The sequence below is a fragment of the Gopherus flavomarginatus genome, chromosome 4 (assembly GCF_025201925.1).
Source record: "Gopherus flavomarginatus isolate rGopFla2 chromosome 4, rGopFla2.mat.asm, whole genome shotgun sequence".
NCBI classification, from domain to species: domain Eukaryota; kingdom Metazoa; phylum Chordata; order Testudines; family Testudinidae; genus Gopherus; species Gopherus flavomarginatus.
Genome location: NC_066620.1, coordinates 167,612,187 through 167,637,254, shown reverse-complemented (window position 1 = coordinate 167,637,254; position 25,068 = coordinate 167,612,187). Strand labels below are relative to the sequence as shown.

At 40.8% G+C, this 25,068-nt stretch overlaps 1 protein-coding gene across 1 annotated transcript in view; it reads left to right on the top strand.

The window, feature by feature from the left end:
• LOC127049727 (isoaspartyl peptidase/L-asparaginase-like) overlaps nucleotides 1-25,068 on the top strand; it is a 221,266-nt gene that overhangs the window by 178,683 nt on the left and 17,515 nt on the right. Inside the window, exons 5-7 of the mRNA XM_050950970.1 lie at nucleotides 13,025-13,135; nucleotides 17,965-18,027; nucleotides 20,437-20,561. Coding sequence (XP_050806927.1) covers nucleotides 13,025-13,135; nucleotides 17,965-18,027; nucleotides 20,437-20,561 — 299 coding nt within the window. The remainder of the gene's footprint in view (nucleotides 1-13,024; nucleotides 13,136-17,964; nucleotides 18,028-20,436; nucleotides 20,562-25,068) is intronic.

Sequence of the window (25,068 nt, the reverse complement as noted above, 5' to 3'; positions counted from 1 at the left end):
CATAAATGCTGATGGGAAAGCGAACTGGTTCAGGGAAGGTATAGACATGATGATTAAAATTGTGGTGGCACTTTATAACTTTATTAGTTATAATTTATTACTTGCTCATTGGTGACAGTGAGCTCAGCTCCGGGCCTCTCTAACTTGCACCCAGGGCAGGGCAGGGCAGGGCAGGGCAGAGAGAGAGAGAGAGAGCAAGCCATAATTGGCTCTGGCATGTCTTCCTTTATCTGCTGTGCCCAGTGCAAGCTAGTTACAGCAAAGAATCTGGGCCACAGTGAAAAGAACAGATCATGCTTTTAAACATTTGTATATTCAGATTGAATATTTATTCAAACACACATTTACAGCAGTGAGGGATTAGACCTGGAGACCTTACCAGATGTGAAAGAGAAAGTTTATATCCCTTTGAAATACAAGGAATGTACTTCATATGGAAATTTTACTTAGGATGTGAACTGGGCACTCTGTTTCAGCAGCTGACACCTCTGGTCTAAAATTTGTCACCTGTACAATGGTGTTTAAATTTCAGTTGTTTAACCGATTCAGATAATAGCATTTCCACTAGCAAGTTAGCATATAAATGTGTTCTGGGATGAATGTATTTAGGCGATCACAATAAATTATGGCTGATAGGGAAGAGATTGAGTAACAGAAAGGGAATGGCAATACCACTGTCATGGTACAATTCTCCACTCTGAACCTTAGCGTACAAGAGATGGGGTACCAGCATGAATTTCTCTAAGCTCAATTACCAGCTTAGGACCTGTAGCGCTGTCACCAACCAGGAATTCCAGTGCCTGGTACACTCTGGTCCCCCCAAAACCTTGCCCGGGGAGCCCCAAGACCCAGACCCTCTGGATCTTAACACAAGGAAAGAAAACCCTTTCCCTCACCATTGCCTCTCCCAGGCTTCCCCTCCCTGAGTTACCCTGCAAGATCACTGTGATTCAAAACTCCTTGAATCTTTAAACAGAGAGGACAATTCACCTTCCTCCCTCCTTCTCTTTCCCCCTCCCAGACTCTTCCTGAGAGAGACAGTAATCCTGACACAGAGAGAAATTAGCCTCTCTCCCTGCTTCCCTCCTTTCTCCCCACCAGTTCCCTGGTGAATCCAGACCCAGTCCCCTGGGGTCTCACCAGAATAAAAAAACAATCAGATTCTTAAACAAGAAAAGTTTTTAATTAAAGAAGGAAAAACCATTAAAAATTATCTTTGTAAATTTAAAATGGAATAGGTACAGGGTCTTTCAGCTATAGACACTGGGAATACCCTCCCAGCCTAAGTATTCAAGTACAAATTAAAATCCTTTCAGCAAAAATACAAATTTGAACTCCTTCCAGCCAAATGCACAATTAAAACTCCTTCCAGCCATATACACATTTGCAAATAAAGAAAACAAATATAAGCCTAACTCGCCTTATCACCTAGTACTCACTATTTTGAATCTATAAGAACCTGTATCAGGGAGATTGGAGAGAAACCTAGTTGCACTTCTGCTCCCTCTGAGCCCCCAGAGTGAACAACCACCAAAACTAACAGCACAGCACAAAAACTTCCCTCCCTCAAGATTTGAAAGTATCCTGTCCTCTGATTGGTCCTCTGGTCAGGTGACAGCCAGGCTTACTGAACTTGTTAACCCTTTACAGTCAAAGAGATATAAAGTACTTCTGTGCTATTAACTTTTCTTATCTGTTTATGACAACCACTCTAAGTATTTTGTTGGGGTTCTACAGGGGAATAATGAATCTTTCAGGTTTGTTACTACTCTATATAAACCTGGGCGGGGAATAGCTCAGTGGTTTGAGCATTGGCCTACTAAACCCAGGGTTGAGCACTCAATCCTTGAGGGGACCATTTAGGGAACTGGGATAAAAATCTGTCTAGGGATTGGTCCTGCTTTGAGCAGGGAGTTGGACTAGATGACCTCCTGAGATCCCTTCCAACCCTGATAGTCTATGATTCTATGCTTCTATGGTACGCCCATATCTTGAATACTATGTGCAGATGTGGTTGCCTCATCTCAAAAAACAGTATATTGGAATTGGAAAAGGTACAGAGAAGGGCAACAAAAATCATTAAGGGTATGGAACAGCTTCCATATGAAGAGAGATTAATAAGACTGGGATATTTTAGCTTGGAAATGAGACGACTAAGGGGGGATACGATACAGGTCTATAAAATCTCGACTGGTGTGGAGAAAGTAAATAAGGAAGTATTATTTACTCCTTCTCATAACACAAGAACTGGGGTCACCAAATTAAATTAACAGACAGCAGGTTTAAAACAAACAAAAGGAAGTATTTTGTCACACAGCATACAACCTGTGGAACTCTTTGCCAGAGGATTGGTCCTGCTTTGAGCGGGGGTTGGACTAGATGACCTCCTGAGGGCTCTTCCAATCCTAATTTTCTGTGATTCTATGTTGTGAAGGCCAAGGCTATAACAGGTTTCAAAAAAGAACTAGATAAATTCATGGAGGATAGGTCCATAATGGCTATTAGCCAGGACAGGCAGGAATGGTGTTCCTTTCCTCTGTTTTCCAAAAGCTGGTGTAACCCTTCTGCCCCTCTGAGTTGGCAGCAACAAGGGCCGAGTTCAGTGTCCACGGGTTCCATTTCAATAATGCAATGCAAAACCGGCTCGAGCCCCCACCCAATGACCTGGGACAATTACATCCACCCCCCCAGGTGCCTCTAGGAGGCAATACTTCCCCTCTCTCAAGCACAGAGTCTGAGTATAGCAAAATCCTTTAAATAAAGGATCATCATCATCATCATATTGGGGAAACACCACAAACAGGATTCATAACAAATCATGAGCAAAAGACCCACCAAGTAAGTTTTGGCAGTGTCCTTTTCCCCTTATGGTCTTAAGTCCAGTCACTCAAAGTCCAACAACCCAAAAGTCTCTATCCCTGGTCAGTGCCGCCCCAGAGTTCAAACGTTTATCTGCAGAGTTTTACTCCCCAGCCTGGGTGGAAATGGAGGGGGCACACAGGATGTTAATAAGCACCTTACGTGGTCCGTTGCCGACTGCCCCGCCTCTCCTTGGAGTTCTGCTGCTGCCTTCACCATGAACAGCTCCACTCCACCAGCCAACCTGTGAACCACTCCAGTCGTCCTAGCAAACCGCTCCGCTCACTCGTTCACTGTTCAGTGGGCTGGTCCAACTGTACTGCAAACTGCTCCGTTCCGCTCCGTGTTCTGTAGGCTGCTCCACCCGTCCTGCAAACTGCTTCGATCTGCCAGCTGCTTAGTGATATATCTTCAGCTCAGTAAGTTTAGCTCTTTTAGTGATTTCAGCTTGTAGTAGGGGAGCCCCAGTGCTGGTGCACCATTGGCCCAAAGTGAGTTCAGCTCAGCAACTTCTAGCTAGATTTCTAATAAAATCAAAATGAGCTCTGCTATTCAACAGTGGAGAGAAGAGGAGGTGCAATTGGTGTTCCAGGCCCTCAAAAGGGGCCCATATCATCAAGTACACATACCAGTCCCCAGCCTCTCTCAATTCACTGGGTTTTGGAATCCATGTCCCTTGTCTAGCGAGTGCTGCTTAGTTGATTCTGAGACCCCTGTCATAAAACCAGTTCATATACCTTCATACACATAATCAGGGTAACAACACTTTATTTCTCCTGCCCCAATAACAGAGAATTGGGGATCCCACAGCTGTCAAAGTGACCATTTTAGGCTGCCGTGGGCTATGCTAGGCAAGGTGGATGTGCCTATGCGAACAAGATCAGCCCCTGAAATTCTTTTCCACACTCACCATAATTCACCACCAGATGTCAGGGTAGAGCTCATCCTGACTGCTTACACTGGGAATGGGCAACAAGGGGTTGATCACTCAATGATTGCCTGTTTTGTTCATTCCCTCTGAAGCACCTGACATTGGTCACTGTCAGAAAACAGGATACTGGTCTAGCTGGACCTTTGGGCTAACCCATTATGACTGTTCTTATGTTCTCTGTTGTTTCACTGTATTTTGATGTTTGGCATGGTGGCTTAGAGGAAGTGAACTGTAGCGAATAGTTAAATAAAACTATATACTGACTAAGATTGTAGAAAGTCTACTGCAATTGTTACTGTGTAAGAAGAAAAAATAATTTTCAAAAACTGAGAGTAAGGTAATATCTTTTAGTTATCTCACTTCTGAAACCACTAAAAGGAAAAAAATGTGATGCAAATTCAGATGTGTATTTTTAATGTTACATTTTTAGTTCTATTAAATCATCATAATATTTGTATAAAATCACAGCAAACTAGCAGTCAAAATGCAGGAGGTGGTGGTCAGCAGACTGAGGCTTACGCTCAGGTTGACTGAGACACACAATAGCAAGAGCATGCTGCAAGCAGGACAGTCTGCTTCTCCCAGCCAGAGACAGGGCTTAGCTCAGCAGACAGGAACGTGCAAATCCTTGTGAGGAAAGATTAATATTTAGGTATGGGAATGTGTGTGGGATTCTTTGTGTTAGTCTTCTGAGCTGTATGCTACCTACCTTTGTTTTAAAGAAGCTATTTTTTGTGTCACTAATAAGTCATTGTCACAGGCTCCCAGAGCAAAAGGCTTACCAGTGCCAAAATCGGTAGGTCCTCTTGGGTAAACATGATTGGAAAACGGGGGCTGCAACCCAGAGATCCAGTCTGAGAGTGATTGTACCACTTGTTTTCACACAGAGGGAAGTGCATGGAGCCAGGCTTGTCAGCTGAGGGTGAACTCAAAGAAGACAAAAAGGGTTCTAAAGTAACTGTGATGCACAATTCCCTGAGCTATAAGTGTAGCAATGATAAATGTATATGCATAGTTAGTATCGGGAAACTTGGATTCTCTTTCATTACATTTTTGAAAAGACAAATAACGGTGGCCTGTACTGTGTGAAAAACAGACTAGAAAAATCCGTCCACTTGAAGGCATTCAAATATCTATCAGAATTTCTTGACAAATTAGGCTAATTGGAATGAAATTTCAAAGTTGATAGTCTCAAAAGGTTGATTTCTAGGTTTTTCTTTCCTGGGACATATGTCAGTCAGGATTTTTATGTCCACTATAGAAATTATCAGGCTGACATTTGATTTCCAGGGGACTGCTTTGGGAGGAATTGTTTTGCCAGTATCAAAGGTATATCTTGAAAGAGCATTTGCTGGTCAGAAGTATTCAACTGCAAGACAAGTACAGAAATAGCTTTAAGAGGCACACAAAGGGATAAAGAATAAAAAAGATGCTTGCTGGGCCAAGGGAAGGAAAGGCCAGAGGTACAGCAATTGGGAAAACAGTCAGATGAAGAACTGCCCAAAAGGGCCTCATAATTTAAGAGAAAAACCCAAAAAGTTCCATCCCAAAGGAAACCGCAAATAATGCTAAGAAATTTTAGGGAGAAAAAATGTTATTTTTAAAAGCACAAAACTCAGCTAGAGAACTGTAGAAATCATAATACAGGGCTCCTGTTGGTTTGTAATGGCAGAAGAGTCACTAGGAAGAAATGAGGCACCAGAGATTCAAAACTCTATCTTCCTGAAGCAGAGTGAAGTATTGCTGTAACTTCTGCACAAAAGCCCCAAGTGAAAGACCATCAAAGTCACTGAGAGGCTTTCCACAGGCTAGAATCAGCTTTGGATCTGGCCTGTCAGGCAGAAATAAATCTCCATCAGAGGAGCCCTATAGAAAGAGCATTGTTATTTAGCAAAGGATTTGAGTGTGTTCCACTTACCTATCATTTTGCTATTATTATTATTTTATAACACTATCAGTGAATGTGTCAACTTAACACACCAGTAAAAAATGATGAACTCCTGTCCCTAAATTTAGCTTAGAAAGTAAAACAGTCAGAGACAGTAATGGAAGATAGTTATTGAGAGGAAAAACAGTGCAAGATCTTCAGATATGCCTATTGTGTTGTTTACCACAGTTTATAACTATGCAGTGTTTACATTTTATGATAAGAGAACAAAATATATACCTAGGATAACCACTGATGGGCCCAGGAAAACATTAAGCAATTTGCGTATATGAAAATTTGGAGTATGTTCCCCTGTTCTACAGTTATGTAGTAAATACTCCTTGAAATATTGGTCAAATCTAGCCTACTCTTTTATGGCCATGGAGTTACACTGAAGAAAGGAGGGGTGGCTAGATTGTGCAGATACACCCTATTTGGTGTTGAGCCTTGCATGGCTCCACAACGTGAAGTAGGATTTCTTCTCAGAACCCCATACATCTGCCAAGTGCCAATCCCAGTTACTTGAGCAGGATGCTAGGGGCTGCATATGTTCCAAATAGGTGAAATTCACCTAGTACAGAGGATCCACACAAGGACCTCTGAATCACTTGAGCCTTTCCTTAACATGGCCTTTAAATTGTATCTGGGTCACAGTTAGGCCCCGTGCATTAGAGTGAAATTCATCATAAGAAGATGCATAAAAGGATGCAGTACAAAAATATAAACAAATGCCACACTAACAATAAAACAGTAATGAAAAAATGTGTGTGTGTGAAAGAGAGAATATAAATATATTTAGCAGGGGGTAATGATGAGAAAATGAATATTAATAATTTAGTCCAGCAATTTAATGTATGCTATATTTAATATGGAAACAATAGTTTTGTTTCTATAATTCTAAACATAGCACTAATAGGCCCTGATCACTCCCAAACCACATGATCATGAAACTTGTTCCTGTATGCCCACATTTTCAGAAGAGCTCAGCTGTCCTTTAGACACTCAAATGAAATGGTCATATTTACAAAAGTGCTCAGCATGCGGTACCTCCCATTTTTTAAAAGGGGAGCTGCTGGCTGCTGAGCATATTTGAAAATCTAACTAGTTCATTTAGGTGTCTAGGTGGGTGGGAGCTGAGCTCCTCTGAAAATCTTGCCTGGCCCATGTATTTTTATCAGATCAGCACTTCTTCAAAAACAAGAATGGCTTAGTGGTTCGTAGACATTTAACAAGCAGAGAGAAACTGTTAGAACAATAGAAACCCAAACACATTCTGTTGTACCTAAACTTAACCTTTCCTTGCTAGGCTAATTAGTCTTTAGCTTAGCTCAGATACCACTTCAGAATCAGAGAATCAGTTTGTGTTTCTCCATAACCCCTCTATTTCTCCCAGAGTCTCTTCTCTGTCTGTCAGGCTACTTTTGTCAGAACCAGACTCTGGAAAGTTTTGATCGTCAAGTAAGAATTCAGGAGAAAGTTCCAGCTTTCTAATTAACTACTTATCTCTAAAATGCCATCTGTGAACAGGGAATTGTATTCTACATGGAGGGTGAAATTTATCTCTGTGCAAAGGGCCAACAAAAGGCCTCTGCATCCAATTAACTCCCACAGGCCTAGGGCTGACCCTCTGTATAGGGATGATTTTCAGAGCTAGATTAAAGCAGTCCAGGACCCTAACTATACCTGCATAAGCTTGCCTCCTTCTTGACTCTCTCCTCTGTGCTATGGCCCCACCTCTCCTTGGAGTCAAGAGCTACCCACACAAGAGACATCTGGGTAGTGGTAGGGTCCACACTGACCTAGACAAATTGGAGGATTAGGCTAAAAGAAATCTGATGAGGTTCAACAAGGACAAGTGCAGAGTCCTGAATTTAGGATGGAAGAATCCCAGGCATTGCTGCAGACTGGGGACCAACTGGCTAAGCTGAAGTTCTGCAAAAAAGGATCTGGGGATTACAGTGGATGAGAATCTGGATATGAATCAACAGTATGCCCTTGTTGCCAAGAAGGCTAATGGCATATTGGAAGGAGCATCACCAGCAGATTGAAGGAAGTGATTATTTCACTCTATTTGGGAGTGGTGAGACCACTTCTGGAGTACTGCATCCAATTTTGGGCCCCCCACTACAGAAAGGATGTGGATAAATTGGATAGAGTTCAGAGGAGGGCAACAAAAATTATTACGAGGCTGGGGCATATGAGGAGTGGCTGAGGGAACTGGGCTTATTTAGTCTGCAAAAGAGAAGAGTGAGGGGGAATTTGATAGAAGCCTTCAACTACCTGATGAGGGGTTCCAAAGAGGATGGAGCTAGGTTGTTCTCAGTGATGGCAAATGACAGAACAAGGAGCAATGGTCTCAAGTTGCAATGGGGGAAATCTATGTTGGATATTAGGAAAAACTATTTCAGTAGGAGGGTGGCGAAGCCCATTGGCAATGGCTTCTTCAGTTCCCAGAGGGTGCTCAATCCCCGCTCCACCCTAGGCCCTGCCCCCACTCCACTCCTTTCCTCAAACTCCCACTCCCACCCTTGCCCTGCCTCTTCCTGCTTCTGCCCTCTCCATCCCATTCCACCCCTCCCCCGCCTCTTTCTGCCACTGCTCCTCCTCCTGCCCCCAGCAACATAGGCGGCGAGTTATATGAGCCTGTGGTACCCGTGCTCCACCAGTATTTAGGAACGTGGGCCTGGCTCCACCAATGTTTGGGTTTACCATGTTTTTGGGGGCCCCACGCTTGAGGGGGATGCAGGGTCCAGGGCAGCCTGGAGGGCTAGCAAGGGGGCCTGGCACTGGCAGCAGTGAGCGACCCGGACCCAGCCCACCCCACTCCGCCCCATCCCGCCAGCTCCCAGCATCACTTGGGGGAGGATGCGGAAGCCAGAAAGAGGCTGGATGGGGGCTTGGGTGAAGGGGTGGAATGGGGATGGGGGGGTAGAACAGGGGTGGGCTGCAGCCAGGTCACTTGCTGCTGCCTGCACCAGGTCTCCCACTAACACCTCAGGCTGTCCTGGACCCTGTGTCCCCCTGAAGTGTGGGGCCCCCAAAGCCCAGAGCCTGAGGTGGTTGCCCTGGTCCGTTCTATGGATGGGATGGCTCCGTTCTGGGCCCTACCAAAAATTATATAAACCTGGCACCCATGCCCAGCGCCTCCTGCACACCACTGAACAGCTGATTGTAGTGGGCAGGAGGTGCTGGGAGGGAGGGGTAAGAGCTGATCGATGGAGCTGATGGTGAGTGAGAGGTGCTGTAGGGGAAGGGGAAGTGCTTATCCGCAGCGTTGCCGGTGGTACTGAGCACCCACTTTTTTTTTTCTGTGAGTACTCCAGCCCCAGAGCACCCATGGAGTCGGTGCCTATGCAAACATATAGTCATGGTAGCTATCATTGAGGTAGCATGAATATAAATAGCAATGTAGCCTGGGTAACATTGATGGTGGCAGCAGATGTATGCCTTCACCATGGGAAACACACACATGCATGAAACTGATGAGTACATACTCAGCACAGCTAAGCTATGCCTCTGTTGCTGCTATAGAATCATAGAAATGTAGGACTAGAAGGAACCTCAATAGGTTATCTAGTCCAGTTGTCTGCACTGAGGCAGGATTAAGTACTATCAAGACCATCCTTGACAGATGTTTGTCTTAGACCATGACACAGATTCCATAGCCTCTTGAGGTAATTTATTCCAGTGCTTACCTATCCTTACAGTTAGGATTAGTTTTTCCTAATGTCTCACATAAATCTTCCTTGCTGCAATTTAAACCCATTACTTCTTGAGCTGTCCTCAGTGGTTAAGCAGAACAATTTATTACCCTCCTCTTTAATAACAACCTTTTGTGTACTTGAAGACTGTTATCACGTCCACCCTCAGTCTTCTCTTCTCCAGACTAAACAAACCCAATTTTGTCAATCTTTCCTGGTAGGTCATGTTTTCTAGACATTTAATCATTTTTATTGCTCTTCTCTGGACTTTCTGCAATCTGTGCTACCATAGCTACACTCTATTTATACTCATGCTAGCTAAATGAGAGCTACCACATGTATGTGTATGGAGCAGGGGACTCACACTCCTAGATCATAGTATAGATGTAGCCTTAAACTAAGGTCCTTATACAAAGCAGAACACTTTTGTCTGCTTATCCACAAATTCTAGTGAAGTAAAGGTTTTACAAAGCCATTCATTGTGTTCTTACCCACTATATGTAATGGGATTTGACCTAGATTCTGGTCTTCAGCATAATGATTGATGCTCAGCTGTCCAGCTCTCATCATGCTCTCATGACCTGTGTATCTAGCATTTATGAACCCTTTTCTGTCCATTCTCCACCGAAGTTTTCCGTTTGGGAGTTTCCCTGTTTCTGCATACTGAGACATTTATTAAGATACTTTTGTTTTTTGAACTAGTGTCAAAATGGTGCCATGATTAAGAAAGTCAAGTTTTTCCTTCCCAGTCAATTCACCTACATCTCCTGAGACTCTGCAGCTTTTGGTCATAGGCTTTGAGGGCTTTCTCTGACATGTATTACTGCTCACATTTTTCTTGTCAAGAGTGCATCACCATTTTGCAGTTTACAGTCACTCACACAATCATCTTCTCATCTGGTCCCTTGACTAGCATTGCACCTGGTATTACAAAAAGCTGCTCATCACAGAAATCCATCCTTTCCAAGAGTGCAGAATTCATATTCTTCTGAGACTTTTGTAATATTTTCGAGTGAATGGAGAGAATATATTGCTTAAGAAAGGTGCCAGTGTGACTGCCCTGGAGACTCAGTGTGCTCTATTTAACTGCAGATGAAGTACAGCACAGGCAGTCTCACTGCAAGTTTCTCCAGACTTCCTTATGAAAGTCTCTCCACCCTGTCTCAGGGGCCACTCAGTAAGAGATAAGACCTCAGCCTTCATGCTCATTCTGTTTTTGGACTTGCTATTGATATTGGCAACAAGGTTACTAACTACACCCCCAGTCCTTCAAACACATATTGCCTGACTTTACTCACATGTGTTCTATTGACTTCAGTGGCAATAATTACATATCTAATGATAAGAATGTGCAAAAGCATTTGCAAAAACAGGGTCTATTATGGTTACATTTTGATGTGAATGTCTGCAAGGAACTGGACTGATATCACCATGTCATTCCATATAAGACATCAAGCAGCTAAAATAACAACATTTTCTTGGAAAATAAGAACTCCTTTTGACTACTTGAAAGAAAAGAAATATTTTGCATCTATAATACATGGAAAAATCATAGTTGGGGATTTACATACATTATGAAAAATCATAAACACTTCCAGTGGCTAGCAGCACTAGATAGCTCCATACAAATGAATAATGAAATGACCTGATATGCCTTGTATTTGTATTCCAGAAATCTCATGACCATCAGCAGCAACTGTCTGATATCCAGAGGCTATTCTGATACTATAATTAACACATTGACAATGGATTTTTAAATTCACTTCTAGATAATTATGATTTTCTTAAAGCAAGGGGAAACAAACTTAGCTTTTTAAAAATATGTATCTTGTAAGTTGGAAAAGCTCTTCAATTTAATATTACCTTTACCTTAAATGAACCTTTTTTTAGTAGTTTTAATTATTAAATGAATATTTAAGGCCATATTTTCAACCAGCCTCCCTATATGTGCCCATAGATTTTCCAGATACATCCTTTTGCATATATCTGCTCAGATTGAATTTCATTTGCATATACATAAGTTAGACACACAAATGCAGGTCTTAGTGAATGCAAAAGGATGTATTTGCAAATTTTTTGAGTGTATATGTGAGGCCTGCTGATAAATTTGCCCCTTTGATTACACTTCCATTCATACAATAAAAGTCATTTACTTTATGAGTCTTGTGGCAGGTTGCCTATGCAAGTCTTTGTTCTCTTTACATGATATATTCAGAAAACACATTCATACTATCTATTTTCATACTATTGAGGGAAGCAAAATGTTTGCAGAACACTTTTGTTTTAGGGGAAAAGACATACATTATTTCTAAACTGGTGTGCCAGTGGAATACTGAGATATGTTTTTTTTGCAAGGGGAGGGGGACGAAAGGGAACAGTTTCAGGAAAGATGTCAAGGTTTCTGCTGTCCATGATGGTGAAAAAGAGAAGCACTCTTCATGTAGGGTGAAATTCACTTCTGAAATTCACTGACAGTGCAGGCAATGGTTGGCTACAGACATGTAGGCAGGGCTGGCACTACCATTTAGGCAGCCTAGGCAATTGCCTAGGGCGCCAGAATAATTGGTGGGCGCCGTTTTGCCAGAGGGGGCGGCAGGCGGCTCCAGTGGAGCTGCCGCAGTGGTGCCTGTGGAGGGTCTGGTGCTCCGCTGCTCCGGTGGAGCTGCCGCAGTAGTGCCTGCGGACGGTCGGCTGCTCGGACGGTTCCGGTGGACCGCCCACAGGCATGACTGCGGCAGCTCCACCGAAGCCACGGAGCACCAGACCCTCTGTAGGCACCACTGCGGCAGCTCCAGCGGAGCTGCTGGACCAGCGCGCGGCGCGGCGAAATTGCTGTCCACCTAGGGCTCTCAAACCCCTAGCACCGGTACTGCATGTAGGAAAAGTTTATCAATGAGCTCCCAAATAATAGAATGAGCTGTGACTACATTTGGATGCTGGCGGAACATTTTCCTTTGACTCCTCCCACGACAAAGCACATTAATTACTTCTCTAATGTTCTTCTGCAAATAGGTTCTGAGAATGAAATGTGCATGAACTGTAATTGCTATCCTTTTTTAAACTGTGCACTCTGATGGGGAATAAGTGAGGGAAATTATCTCACTTACCAGTACCCAAGGAATAGAGTCAAGTATCAGCCAAAATGGTTGGGACGAGGGAGGGATGGAGAGATAAATGGAGGTCAGAAGGGTCCTGAGAAATTCATATTTGAATAATTCACTTACATTAAATAACTAGTTGCCCTGAAAGAGATTTATATTTTGTTTTGGATGTTCCTACAATGTTAACAGCTCTTAAGACCCACTCCTTCAAACCCCAACTTATCTGAGTAGTCCTTACCAAAGTAAGGAGTCCCATTGAAGTACAGTGGTTGTGGGAAACCTGGCTATCAAAAGTATCTGCTTGCTTCAGGGTTTGTAGGCCTCAGATGGTAAGTTTCTATTTTATTTTATGGGCTGTGCAGTGCAAAATAATAAATGTAAAGTATTTCAAAGCTTTTCTTGTGACAATGGCTGAGAGTAAATTTGCTTTGTTTACAAACATTTGTGCTGCAATTGCCAAGTGGATTAAACTGGTTCATATAATTTACATGCTGTTTGTAAACAGGTTCAGGTGGCTATGCTGACAACCTTGTTGATGCTGTCTCTGCAACTGGTCATGGAGAGTCCATCATGAAAGTCACTCTTGCAAGGCTTATCCTCTTTCATATGGAACAAGGTAAGATGATCCTCACATTAATGAATGCATTGCTTAAACAACATTTATACAATACTTTCCTTGGCTGTAACTGTCCCTGCCTGCAGGTATATGGGATCTTGGGGAGCAATTACCACAGAGGTGGGGTGCAAAATAAACTTTATTAAGAAAATGCAAAAACAGGGAAAATTTAATAGTGAGGGGTATGGGGTTTGTTAAGGTAGGCAATTGGGGAGGGAGTTCTTTTAGTATAGTATAGGGGGTTTCAATAGTGGGGTACAATACAGTGGGGTACAATACAGTTGGTAACCAACTAACACTGAAGTATAAATGTAACAGGTAGCTAACAATTTCTAGGTAAAGGGTGTGTCACAGCAGCATATAACCAACTAACAGTTATGGGTAAAATGTGTTAAATAACCAACAACTCTAGGTAAAAATGTGTCACAGTGGTGTAAATATAAAATGTGAGGTGTGTGAGAGAGAAAAAGGGTAACCAATGGGGTTTTATGCTAGACTTCAGTAATACAATTGAGGTTTGGCAGCAGTAGGAGCGGGGTGAACACGTGGGGGAAGGGATTAAAAGAGAGAGAGAGAGAGAGAAAGGCAGTGGTAGAGGAATGAGGTTAGGGGATGGGGGAAGAGGAGCACGTGGTGGAGCAGAAACCAAAGATAGAGGCGCTACAGAGGGAGATTTAAACTCAGGGAGACACAGAGAGCAGACAGGCTGCAAGTTTAAACAGCAGAGAGACTGCAATGAGTGACTGGGGAGCTCGGGGCGGGGGGGGGGATTGGGGCAGTGGGAAGACAAATTCAAATAGTAAAAACCTTATCTATCCCCTAACTTAATCAAACTTATATAAAATGACAAGCAGCTACAGAATACAACCAGGCAATGATTTTCTAAACTTATCTTAACCAACAATTAGGCAACACAACAAATATCACAGAAACTTACAAGCTCTACAATCTTAACAAACTATGACTTATTAAATTAAAAAAAACAAGACCTATGGTGCACCTTATGCTATGGGGAGGTTACAGAGGGAAGAGTGGTATGTATCCAGGACCCAGCTCCCAAGGAAGCCAAGGGATGGTGGCTACAGCGGTGGATACAGCTGAAAGCAGAGAGCCCCAAGGCAAAGCCCACAGGAGCAGAGCTTAGCAGTGGCAAAGAGCCCTGCAGTTTAAGAGAGGTTTTAAGACACAGACCAAGGTTTAGCTTGAGTCTGTGTGCTGGGGAAACAGAGCCAGCAGCTAAAATAATAAAATAAAAGTATAGAAAGTTTTACAGAGGGATTCTTACCAGTCCCCAAGGCAGCAGCAAAGGCAGAAGCAGCAGCAACATCAGAAGAGGCAAGGAGGGCTCGGTACAGTCTCAATAATCAGGAGATCTCTCAGGTAGCAATTCGTTCTTCGTGGGGGGGGGTTTCAAAAACGGGGGTACGCTCAAAAATAAAACGAGAGCGGAGAAAGGACCCCCCAGAACCCCTGGCTGATCAGACCAGGCAGCAATGCAGGAACCTTTCTGAGGTGTGTTTCAAAAATGTCTGGTTTTAAAGGCAAACTTGGGCAGTTTCCCACCAGTAATCCTGATAGGCTCCCTCTGTCACAGGGGAGGGGGCACAGGGGAAAAACTGAAGGTAAACCCAGAGACATGCCTGGACATAGTCCTGTGCAATAGGTGACTCAAGAGCACATGAGACTATGACTCATGCCCAGGATCTTAAAACCACAATAGGCCTTGCAGCTCTGGACATTGCCTACCCTACACCAAGCCCAGGTTCAACGAGGTGATAACAGGACTAACCCTTTGAAAAGGGCAGTGGTCCCACTTAGCATGCAGCACAAGTGGCCATCCCTTTGAGAAGGGCAATGGCTCTTGTTATACAACTTAAGGGGCCCTCCCTTTGAGAAGGGCAGTGGCCCTGGTAAACAACTTAACAGCCAGGGAAGGGCGGCCACAGGAGAACAGAAAACAAAATGGAGTCTGGGGAAACAAAATGGAATAGGGGAATAGCTGTAACGGACAGTAACAAGTAACAATCGATCCTTAACTGCTGAAAGGGAAGTTAGTTTGCAATACAATACGTATAAGAGAACACTTTAAAAACTTCTAAACGTACAGAGTTCTCTATTTACTCTTAACCCTATTTCCTAAGCTTGACAAATGACACTGTATACAAAACTGAGAAGAATGCAATAATCAGAATCGTATGTATGTGCCTTCAGAAGCTTTCAGTATACAAATAATGATTTTGGGAAAATGTTGCGAAGACCATTGTCAAGGTTTTTTCCCCCACTTTGAACTTTAGGGTACAAAAAGTAGGGACCTGCATGAACACTTTTAAGCTTAATTACTAGCTTAAATCTGGTACACTGCCACCAGCAAGAATTTAGTGTCTGGCACACTTTCTGTTCCCCCAAAACCTTCCCTGGGGAACCCAGACCCAAACCCCTTGGGTCTTAAAACAAGGAGGAATTAACCATCCCCCTCCTTTTCCCCCCAGACATTCCCCTCCCTGGGTTGCCTTGAGAAGCTTCACACCGATCCAAACTCCTTGGATCTTAAAACAAGGAGGAATTAACCATCCCCCCCACCAATCCCTGGTGAGTTCAGACTTAATCCCTTGGATTTTAAAACAAGGAAAAATCAATCAGGTTCTTAAAAAGAAAGCTTTTAATTAAAGAAAGAAAAGGTAAAAATTATCTCTGTAAAATCAGGATGGAAAATGTTTACAGAGTACTCAGATTCATATAGACTAGAGGGATTCCACGCCCCCAGCCTTAGATTCAAAGTTACAGCAAAGAGAGGTAAAAAATCTTTCCAGCAAAAAGACACATTTACAAGTTAAGAAAACAAACATAAAACTAATCCGCCTTGCCTGGCTATTACTTACAATTTTGAAACCTGAAAGACTGATTCAGAAAGTTTGAGTAAGCCTGAGTGTACGTCTGGTCCCTCTTAGCCCCAAGAGCAAACAACGAACAAAAACAAAAAGCACAAACAAAGACTTCCCTCCACCAAGATTTGAAAGTATCCTGTCCCCCCATTGGTCCTCTGGTCAGGTGTCAGGCAGGTTACTGAGCTTCTTAACCCTTTACAGGTAAAAGAGACATTAACCCTTAACCATCTGTTTATGACAACCATTGATTAAAATTAGGAAACAGCACGGTAAGTGTAGGAACACAAAGGACTTGTCTACACTTAACAGGGGTTCAACATGTGGAGATTGATGCATCAGCAATCAATTTAGTGGGTCGACCACCGATTGCTCTCCCATCGACTCCTGTACTCCACCTGAACGAGAGGTGCAAGGGGAGTCAATGGGAGAGCATCTCCAGTCAACAACATCGCATAGTACGTACCTCACGATAAGTAGATCTAAGTATGTCGACTTCAGCTATGTTATTCGTGTAGCTGAAGTTGCATAATTTAGATTGATCTTCCCTCATAGAGTAGACAAGGCCCAAGTTGCAGCATTGTATAGATTTTTTTTCAGTCAGTCGGGGCCACTATTTTACTTGGCTTGTTGTGCTGTATATGATCTCTAAAGCTAATATACAGCACTACACTTGTCTATTGTATGTTTGAGGGCAATTTTGAAATGCAAATTCCAAAGGCCCCACTGAGATTCAGAATAATTATTATGGTTCACATTCACTTGAACAGGGATTGGAATTTTATTACAGTTATAGTAATTGGCATATTTTTATGGATTCATTTTTTAATTTGGCACCCACTCAGACTTCACTGCTCATGCTACAGTAGTAGCATGATGAATTACTGTAAGGTTTTTTTTATTCATTATTATTAAGTTAAATTATTTTTGCTCATGTACTCAGATGTGAACAGTGTCAGTTTTCTAATCTAATAATACAGACTGTTTTGAAAATATGTGCCGTCAATTATAGGCATTTTATAATAGAAACGATAAAAAGAATCATTAATGAAAAGTCGTTTGCCTCCCTATATACTGGCTTCAGTTAATCAAAGGTGCTTTGAAATTGAAATCATTAATTAACTTTGCCTGTTTTTGAATTGATCAAGTGCTCTGAAAGCTTCTGAGAATTTGTGAAATGAAGTCCTTCTGAAAAAGAAAACAACATTAATAGACTCTGTTTTTCCAAGTGATAAATTTTATTCTCTCCTATCAATAGCATATTCCTTCAAGACTATTGCATTGTTTACCATATTTTAAAGTAAATAGGAAAGAGAGGATCCAATTTCAGGTGAATTCAAGCTGGGTATCTGCATTGCAGGAAAGCTGGTATTAGAGCTGGGAGAATTTTTTTGGATTAATCTATTTTTTGTTACCAAAGCAGGCAGATTTGGGTTGACCAAAATATTTAGCAAATTTGGGCTGATTCTGGTGAACGCTTTTGGCCTGAACATTTTGTTTTTCTGCTGTTATCAAAATGAACCATTTTTACATTATCGAAATGAACCATTTTGATTATTTGGGATAGATTTATGAGAAGATTAAGGAAACGTTCACAAAACCACTGGTGATGATGCCGGTCTCACACCCAACAGGCAAGTGGTTAGGGTGCTCACCTGAGATGCTTTGAATCCCAGCTCTGGACCTGGGACTTCAATATAGGTCTCCCCACTCCTAGGTGTATGCCTTAACCACCAGGCAATAGAATTATTCTTATGCCTATTCAGTGATGATTGAAGTACTTTATATGAAGTGGAACTGCTTTGGCAGGAGAGACTGAGAGCAGCCCACTTCAGAATAGCCAGTCTCCTGGTGGTTAAGGCACTCAGATAGCAGGGAAACTTGGGTACAAGTCCCTAACTCCAGACCAGTTTTGTGAATCTAATCTTTCATTTCCTTTGCCTGCAGGAGATCCAGGTTCAAATTCCTGCCCTGGAGCAGGGACTCGTGCCTGGATGTCTTGCATCCCAGGTGAGTGTCCTAACTATTGGGCTGTTTGGTACAAAGGTCAGGGGGATTGAGGAGGCATTACCACCTCCTCTCATTTTATGAATTTAGCCCTTTATTTCCTTTGCTTTTATTAAAAAACCTGACACAAAATATTTTGTGTGAAAGAAAATGTTTCATTTGAGCTGAAATGAAGCTTTTCTAACGTTTTCAGTTAACTGAGAATTCCAAAATATTTGGGATTCAGTTTGACCTGACCTGTTGATTTTTCAGAACTGCTGATAAACCAAAAATCATTTGTTCACACATTTCTAGCTGGGCTAACCTCATAGTACTTCATGTATATGTTAAAAAATATATTGTACATATTAAAAAAAATAGGATCTATCCAATATATATACTTTTCTTGTTTCTTTGTAAATTATAGACTAGCATATTAGATGGCTCTAATAAATCTAAAATAATTTAAAAGAAAGGCCCTTGGAAAAATAAAATGAGGGGAGGGATAGCTCAGGGGTTTGAGCATTGGCCTGCTAAATCCAGGGTTGTGAGTTTAATCCTCGAGGGGGCCATCTAGGGGCAAAAATCAGTACTTGGTCCTGCTAGTGAATGCAGGGGGCTGGACTCAATGACCTTTCAAGGTCCCTTCCAGCTCTAGGAGATAGGTATATCTCCTATTATTATTATGGAATAGCCACATGACCAACCCCTGACAGGATATTGTGAACAGATCTTTGCAAAGAGAGATTTCCTATCTACAACTCCATGCTGCAGGTTTTACCACAGGAGGGAATGACCTAGGTCAATAGCTGGTATTTTAGTAGCTCTCCTTCTCATCCTGTGTTCTCCAACCTTGAATTTCTGTTGGTAAGTAACTGGCAGCTGTATTATTTCCCTTACATGGATTTTATTTCATTTAGATAAAACGCTGTGTCACTTCATCTTTAGAAGTGAGTTCCTCCTGAATGTGTTTTTATTTTCTCTTGGGAAATCTGTGCATACATTTTAAATGTCATGAGTTCTTGTTTTTAATGGCTTTGTATAATCTTGTTTGGTTCTTTACAATATCGTTTGGGAGAAGGAAAAAGTGCGTATATTCCTCCTTTAGGTTGTAAAATGTTTAATAAATTAAATTAGTGAAGACTCCTTATTTACTAAAGAAATACACAGCTGGGTTACACTTTCCAGTCTTATTTTTAATTCAAAAGGAAAGGAACTCACGAAGAAAAAGTATCTGTTATAAACGGAAGTATGACAAAGTATAGATATGTGTCAAATTACCTCTGGCAAATCATATGTGATCATATAGAAATAGTGCACCTTTTACTTTCCATAGCATTCTGTAAGGTCAGAGCTCTGGAATACAAGATTTTAGATGCTTTTAGTAAAATACTAAAATTTGGACTTTTGCATAATTTGTGTTCATTTTAACTGGCATTACAGACACAAGGTAGGTGAGGAAATATCATTTATTGGACCAGCTTCTGTTGTTGAGAAAGATAAGCTTACGAGCTACACAGAGCTCCTCTTTTTTTTCATATTGTCTCCCTAATATCCTAGCACCAGCATGGCTACAACGCTGCATTGCTGCAGTATAATAGTAATAGCCATCACAAAGTAACAGTAACAGATGTTCTTTAAAAATGCCCAAGCATTTACTGTGACTGTATGCATGCTCTCAATGGGGAATAGTACTACTACTCTGCTGTATGTGGGTAAACCTACAGGTAATTAATATAACACTACATTCCATTGGTGTCTTTCAAGCCAAATGACACCAGTCTTATGGAACGATCCTCTAGAATTTAATTACATGATAATATTTATATATATTTTAACCATCTGATAGAATTTTCTTGTAAGAAGGTTTAAAAAGTCCCTTAAAAAGAATGTTATTAGCTATTTAATTATATAGAATGTTAGACCAATTTCTGTATAATGCTATTACATTTCTATAGACTCCTATAGGTTTCATCCCTATTAAATTCTATAGGGATTTTCCAAAAGAGTATAAAAATGTAAATTATTATAATTCTATATATGGGTATAATGTGTGCATGTGTAACACATACACACTTACACATATGTACATATATTATAGTTTTCAAATTATTTTAATTAGCAAGAGCATATTTTTTACTGAAATCCATCATCGTCTTAGCTATGATATTTTGAGTCATGTCTTTTTTTCCCCATTTTTCTCATATGGCCTATCATTAGGATGACATGACAGCTCCAATTATGTCGGCATGTCACATTATACAACATAACTGACTGTGTTATGTCAAATTTGGCAGACTGAATGAGACATGATTTGCTAATATAGTATAAAAGTTTCTAAATGGTTTCAGCAAATATTTCCTACTATATTTAAACCCAACAAAAATGAATAGATGTAATTTTTATTTAACTGCATAACTTATCCCTCTCCAGATCTGCACACTATAAGATCCTCTATGTGTGGGACTCTCCACTACTGTGCAGAAGTGGGAGAACAGCCATCTCTGAGGCACCAACTCCTCCCATCTCTTCCAGACCCTGTGGAGGCCTTTCTACAGGTTCTTGGTGTAGCCTTTATTTTTATTTAAAGGTAGTTTTAATGATGTTATGTTACATCATTGATTTGTCTCTGGTGGCTACATTTTCAGGTTGAGCAGTTTCCTCTGCTTCTTTTAGATGTAGAGCTCATAGGAACGCATGAAACCATAGGCAAGTAACACACACAATCACAAGAACAAGGTCCACCATCTGTTATCAATTTTATTAATGGTCTCAACAAAGTTGTGAATGTCACAGCATATACAACTCCTAGATGTATCCACGAACCAGTATTAACTATAGAGATACTCACATCCACCTAGATAGTGTTAGGGTCTGATGGGTCTCTCATTGATTGATCATCAGTAGAGGGATAATTCCTGCTGGAGTTTTCCTGTAGGAAGTTCAATTTTCCCCACTCCGAGCTCCCTCTTTTTGTAATGTGATTCTGCCTATACCTACATTCTGTGCATGTGCGTGAAAGTGTCAGCCCTCTTTTTCCTTATTGGTCTGGTGTCTCCTAGAAACCTAAGGGACTCCATTTCCTATAGGTTGTGTATAGTTCCTGTTAGTCTCATTAACATTGATGTATAACCTGTATCCTGAGGTTAAGACACACTTTAGAGACAGATGTGACTACTCTATTTTGCATTTTTTGTGATTTAAAAGTAATCTTCCAGCTAATTTTTTGCAGTATTACACCTTGGTACCTCTTTTCCCATAATCTTATGGCATCATGTTATTCTTCGGTCACTTATGTCAGCATTTCATATCTCCAAGGCTTAAAATAGCAAAGTTAAAATCTTTCAAGCCTCAGCCTACAGGTCTTGCATTTTAGCCTTCCTTATTTAGATATCTAATACATAATTATTCCTCTTAAATACTGATCAATCTTATTCTTCTATAATTCTGCAATTTAATTCTATTCCTGATTTTGTTACTGTTGAAACAATGTTACAACAGGCTGATTGTCTAATGCCTGTGTTGTAGTTACACATAGCAAGCAATTGGTCAAATGATTAATTAACATGGCCCTCTCTGGAGCCGGGGGAAGAGGAGTGGAAATTAGGTGGCCATAGAGAAGTGCATCTTCATCTGCAGAGAGTCCCTGGAGAAGATAGTACATTTCTCTGTAATATTACCTCTGTGGAGCCTAGCCCTTACCAGAAGACTTGTGGGCTGCAGCAGTCAAGGAACCAGACAAGAGGGGCTGGGGCTACAATTAGTGAAGAAGCACAGGTCCTCCTGCAGATCCGCAAGAATCTTTCATGTTTAAGGACATGCCTTCTGGCAAACCTCACTCTCCCGATAATATGATGTGAGGAGATCTGTACAATGTAATATTTTGTCTCTCAGAGCCCCTTGCTATAGGTTTTATGAGGGGAGGGGACTATATATAGATATAGATATGTCAGGGGGTGGGAGTAGGAATGAAATCAAATCAGTGCATGCTAAAATCGATGCAAGCAAGGAAAGCATCATAATCAAGAAGCTGGATGTTCACAATTTACAATGATAATGAAATTCTCCTACAACAACTGGGAAGGATATTAAAGAGTAACTGTTAAAGTAAATCATAATTTAAATCTGCAGGACTGGATAACTTGGGGATGTTGCAGAGGACTAGAAGAAAGCACACGTTGTACCAATATTTAAAAACAGCAAAGGGGATGACCTGTATAACTGTAGGTCAGACAGCCTGATATTGATCCCAGGCAAACTCATAGAAATCCTATATGGGATGCAATCAGTAAAGAATTAATGGATGGTAGAATAATTAAAGCCAATAAATATGGCTTTGTGGAAAATAGGTCTTGTCAAGCAAACAAATTATTATTTTTTGATGAGATTACATGTTTGGCTGACATAGATAACTGTTGACATAATATAGAGTCCTATAAGGTATTTAGTACTGCACAAAATTCTGGTTACAAAAAATCTATACAAAATCAATGTAGCACATCTTATATGGATTAAAAACTGATAGATATAAAAGTAGTTCTAAATATGGAGGAGTCATCCATTTAAGGCAGTTCTGATAGGATCCACAAGACTGTGTTCTTGACCTAACGCTATTCCATATCTTATATCTAGAAGAAAACATAAGATCATTGTTGGCAAAGTTAGCAGATAACACAAACATTTGCTGATTTGGTAAATAATAAGGCCAAGTCAGTTCTACAGATGTGGATCACATAGTAAACTGAGCTCACTTGAACAACATGTGTTTTAATAAAGCTAAATGCTGAATCATAGATCTAGGAACCAAGAATGTAGGTCACACTTATGGAAGAGGGGGCTATATTTTGAAAAGCAGGGATTCAAAAAAGGACTTAAAGATCATGGTGGAAAACCAGCTGATCTTGACCCCCATAATGATGTGGTGGCTAAAAAAGCAAATGTGGCCCTTGGAAGTATAAGCAAGAGAATATTGAGCAGAAGTAGAGAGGCGTGATTACCACCTTATATGGCATTAATGAGACCGTTACTAGGATACCATGTCCAGTTCTGGTGTCCATACTCATTTAGATTATAAGCTCCTTGGGGAAGGGAATTTTTATTATGTGTTTGTATAGCGCTTAGCACAATAGGGCCATGATCTATAATTGGAGTTTCTAGGTGCTACTGCAATACTAACTAACTAAATAATAATAAAGGATGTTGACAAATTAGCAAGGGTTTAGAGAAGAGATACTGGAATGATTGAGGCCTGGAAAACATGCCTTTTTTAATGGAAGACTAAAAAAGCTCAGTTTATTTAGTTTATCCCACAGAAGTTAAAGAGGTGACTTGATCATGGTCTATAAATACCTTAATGGGGAGAAGATAGTAGAGAGTTCCTTAATCTATGAGACAAAGGCATCAAGATCCCATAGCTGGAAGATGAAACTTACTAAGACTACATTTAGCAGCACTACATTTAGCAGCACACCTACATATTGTATACACACACACAGAGACCGCATATAACATGTACATAATAATCCTCCCAACATCAGAGTGAAGTTGAGGGTCATTAACCATTAGAACCTAGGGATGTGGTGGATTTTCCATCACTTGTAGTCTTTACATCAAATTGGATGTCTGTTTTAAAGATATGCTGTAGTTCAAGAGGAAGTTATGGGATTGGTACAGGAATCCCATATGGCCTGTATTATACAGGAGATCAGAGCAGACGATAATAATGTCCTTTTGTCCTTAAAATCTGTGAATCTGTGGACCATTGAAACTGATGGGAAGAAGTCCATGCGGTATTCTCAATCCACATGTACACAAAATGCTATACAGACTGTGCATATCTATTTATAAGTAAAAGCAATATTTTTCTCTGTATTTCACAGGAAAGATCTTGATTCTTTATTTTTAATAAAGCTGGTTGAATCTTCAAAACCAAACCATTTTGTGGAGATGTTTCAGTAATGACTAAGTCATCATTGGAACCGTTTTTTTGGTTCCAGGCAGAGAGAAAGAGACACATGCTCCCTCTCTTACAACCTCTTAGTAATTGTACTGGCCTAGAATTTAGGAGACCCCGGTTCAAATCTTTGTTCTGCCTGAATTCTAGTGTTGCAGAATGATAATTTCTGCTTTGAATTAACCAGAGGCAGGACTTGAACCTAGATCTCCCACATCCCTAACGAGGCTACACATGCACATTTCAAAAACAAACATTTTGATACAATTTTGTTGTTCAAAATGTTCAAAACATTTTGGTTTTGTTCCACCGAGGAATGAAAATTTCAAAATCTCAATGTTTCTGAGAAACAGAATTATGGTTCTCTAGTCAGCTGTAATTATTAAATATCAGACTCAAAATCTAAATCCAAGAAGAGAATTTTTGCCTTAAAGAGAACTATTTTTATTCAGATTGCCTCCTTAAGGCTCAAGCCAAAGACCATTTTAGTCAGAGGAAAACTCCAGTTGACTTCAGTGAGTTCTGGATTACACCCATGATGAAGAAAGTGTACATCACAATCCTGTTTAGATTTCTTTCAAATGGAACAATTACTTTTACTAATAATTTATGTACAGTAACATCAGCAATGTCAGCAAGAACTCTAGGAATCTATTCCAAAGGTCTGAATGAATAACCTCAATTTAACAGCTTAGAAATCTGGGAAGCTCTTGTTGAGGGAATTCTGGTAAAGATGGCATGTAATGGCTTTGCAGCAGGCAAAGGAAAACAACATTTTGCCTAATGACAAAAGACATATACTTCAGGCACATTATAAAGGGTCATGGCATAAAAAACAGGAGATAAGGAAAGTTATCTTTGGATCAAAAATAAAATCTTTTTTTTTATCTGTAGGTGAAAAAGAAAGGCTACTCATGCCTGTTGTCAGCCTGCCTATTCTTAATACTGTAGCCCTTTTCGCGCTCATCTAATCTCACCTGTCAAATTTCCTGGGATTTTTAAAAGATACAGTACAAATGGCTTCTACAGCAGGTTAGCAGTTATTAACAGTTGCAAAGATTTTTAATTTTTAAAATTGAAAGAATTTTATATTCTTATGAAAAAATCATAAA